General features: G+C 34.5%; 2 protein-coding genes across 2 annotated transcripts in view; both read left to right on the top strand.

Annotated features, from left to right (window-relative positions):
* Window positions 1-2,827, top strand: part of LOC122577536 (GDP-D-glucose phosphorylase 1) — a 150,464-nt gene that overhangs the window by 13,267 nt on the left and 134,370 nt on the right. Inside the window, exon 4 of the mRNA XM_043748864.1 lies at window positions 2,108-2,210. Coding sequence (XP_043604799.1) covers window positions 2,108-2,210 — 103 coding nt within the window. The remainder of the gene's footprint in view (window positions 1-2,107; window positions 2,211-2,827) is intronic.
* On the top strand, window positions 7-1,435 carry LOC122577530. Its single transcript, XM_043748861.1, has 2 exons — window positions 7-694; window positions 1,410-1,435. Exons 1-2 carry the CDS (start codon window positions 241-243, stop codon window positions 1,418-1,420), a joined length of 465 nt encoding a protein of 154 aa, XP_043604796.1. The 5' UTR covers window positions 7-240; the 3' UTR covers window positions 1,421-1,435.

Here is a 2,827-nt window from a genome sequence, read left to right as displayed (position 1 = left end):
GTTGTTGGAACAGTGTGCTCCAACAGAAATAATATGCCAAAAGATTTTTCTAACGTAAAATTAAAAAAGGGTGAATATAGAATGAGGAACTGCAATGGAATACTGGCATTGAAATGAAAAGATAAACGAGACGTTTATATTCTTTCTTCAAAACGTAAAACAGCAGAAATGACTGAACCAGACAAAAGTTGATTCAATTGTACTTTGAAATCAAAATGTGTCATTGAGTATAATAAAGGAATGATTGGAATTGATCGGCAAGATCAAATGTTAGCATGCTTCCCTGTGATGAGGAAATGTATGGAAGAATACCACCGAAAAGTTTTCTTTTACCTCTTTGATACTGCTTTGTTCAACTCGTACATTTTATTCAACAAAATAAATACTAAGAAAAAACAGACTTACGCTGAATATAGAATTGAAATAGCCGAATCATTACTAAAAAATATACCGTTACCAGAGCATAAACGAAGAGGACGATTATCGATGGGAGATTTACCAGAGAGACTGCATGCGAAATATTGGAGTTATTTTCCAAAGCACCTAGACCCAACAATATCGAAATCAAGGCCAGCAAGAGCCTGTAAAGTTTACACAAAACATAAAAAACGTAGCGAAAGAACGTGGAAGGGCAAAATATATAAAATTCCATTACATGTACCAATATGCTTCGAAATATACCACACGATTGAAGGTTATTAAATTTTTGTAAATTTTATCAAGACATTAATTATTTAAAATATGTGTTTATTTAGAAATTGTAATAAAAATATTATTGAAATATTATTTCAAGATAATAAATCTTTTATTTATTTATTTATTTATTTTTGCTTAGTCCGTGCCTTTCGGCTTTGGATGAGCTTTTACATCTTGTTTACCCATTACGCTTCTTATATATCTACCTCCCCTCTTATCCACTCTATTATATTGCACTTCCTTAATTATTCTGTCTCTAAAACTATGGCAACTTTTGAGATTTTGCCTCCTTGCTATGTTTTCTTATTGTCGTTCCTCCTCGTCTTGTATTGCCCTTGTATTGTTGCCGCTACGCATAACCGTCGAACAAAGGCGAATTTGAATCTTCAGACCTCTCCCCCCCTCACCCGGAACAGTATAAATAAACCGACGCAACCGAAAAGGGTTTAGTATCTACGAGTACTTACAAGCATCTTTCTGTATCAACGAGCGATCCAAGTGTTATCACGAGTTATCTACCGAGTTACGCGACGAGCATTTATCGAGTATTTATCCGCGATTTTATTTTGTGATTTATACTTTGTACTAACGACTCAGCGAATATAGGCTGTACATTAATATATTATTTTAAACAAATTCGACGGTTACGACAACAAACGATAACCTTCAATAAATCTCACGGTCAAACATCCATATATACCTGTCCTCTACAGTTGTACCTTAGTCATCAGAAGAACGGTGCGATTTGTACAAGTTTGAACGCTCAGCCAGACTGTGAAATGGCTCGACGTCTGACCGACCCTGCCGTTGGTTACAGCACGCGCTGTTGGAACTTAAATCGTAAGGCAATGGATTAACTATCTTGTGCAACATGCAACAATAAATGTCTTAACCGTTTGAGTCTCAGGGGTCGAAAAATCCCGAACAGCGCGCTAACGCTTGTCTTAATCGATTGCGAAGAGAAACAAGCGGAATAGCGCTCTTCATATTTGTTATTTTTATGACATAGTTTATAAATATTTCAAGTTTTGTGCAATAAAAATTATTGAGAAGATAACAATGAAATACAGAATACCGTCAGTCGTCCGTAGCGTTCAAATGTACTGGGACCTTTCGACACAAAATTTAAACAGCGCGATCGAGTTGCTTGGGACTCAAATGGTTAAGTTTGTGATTTTATTGTTCAATAGAATCTAACTGTGAAATTCTGATGAAAGAAATAATATTTATTTATTATTTATTATTTAAATATTTATACTTACAATAAAATAATATATTTAATCTACTATTTTAAATAACCAAGAGCTTAAATATATTTGAATTTTCGATATAAGATCTACAGAGAATAAAAAGAATAATTGGAGTAGATAAATAACTAAAACTTAACAATTTGATAATATGTTGTTTGCAGATATCTCAGGATGGCTTTTAACAGTCTTTGTGCTTTTGCATCTGTGAACCATCTTCATTGGCATTTATACTATTTGAGATGGAGGATGTTACTGGAATATACTGTAATTACATTTTTATTCTGTTATTTCATATATATATATGTCGGAGATGTAGGGGCATCAAACCTTTCTTTTGGAATACTTGGGCTCGAGGTGACACAACTGGTCGCTGAACGTAGCCACGGTCACGGGATGAACGTTTTAACCTGACAGAAAAAGTACCGATATTGAGGGACATGCTGTATTAACGAACAAGCCCCGGCCAGGAGCAATGTCGGCTCTATGCAGGACTGCCTAGTAACGGCGCCTGGAATTTTGTTGATATTCCTAATCAATATGTAATTGACAAATGAGATCCAGTCAGTCTTTTATTGTAATCTCCTTGGAGAGTTTACTGATTTCGGGGAGTCAGTCTAAAAGTTACCGAGCGACACAGCTAACGTTATTTTGTGGCTCAGAGAAGATATAATCTATTGTACAAAGAGTTTCCCGTTGACCGTGGATTCGTTTGAACCCAAGAATATTGTTAATAGCGTTCGTTAAACTTATTAATCGTAAAACTTTGTAAAAGTCATATTTATACGTGTAATATAATTTAGTTGTGTAAAACGATGGTAAATCCAAATGAATTGATATGCATCCAAAATTCTAATAATAACTCGACATATATATATATATAT

Source organism: Bombus pyrosoma, unplaced genomic scaffold (genome assembly GCF_014825855.1).
Source record: "Bombus pyrosoma isolate SC7728 unplaced genomic scaffold, ASM1482585v1 HiC_scaffold_4727, whole genome shotgun sequence".
NCBI classification, from domain to species: Eukaryota; Metazoa; Arthropoda; class Insecta; order Hymenoptera; family Apidae; genus Bombus; species Bombus pyrosoma.
This window is presented reverse-complemented; position numbering and strand designations above follow the sequence as displayed.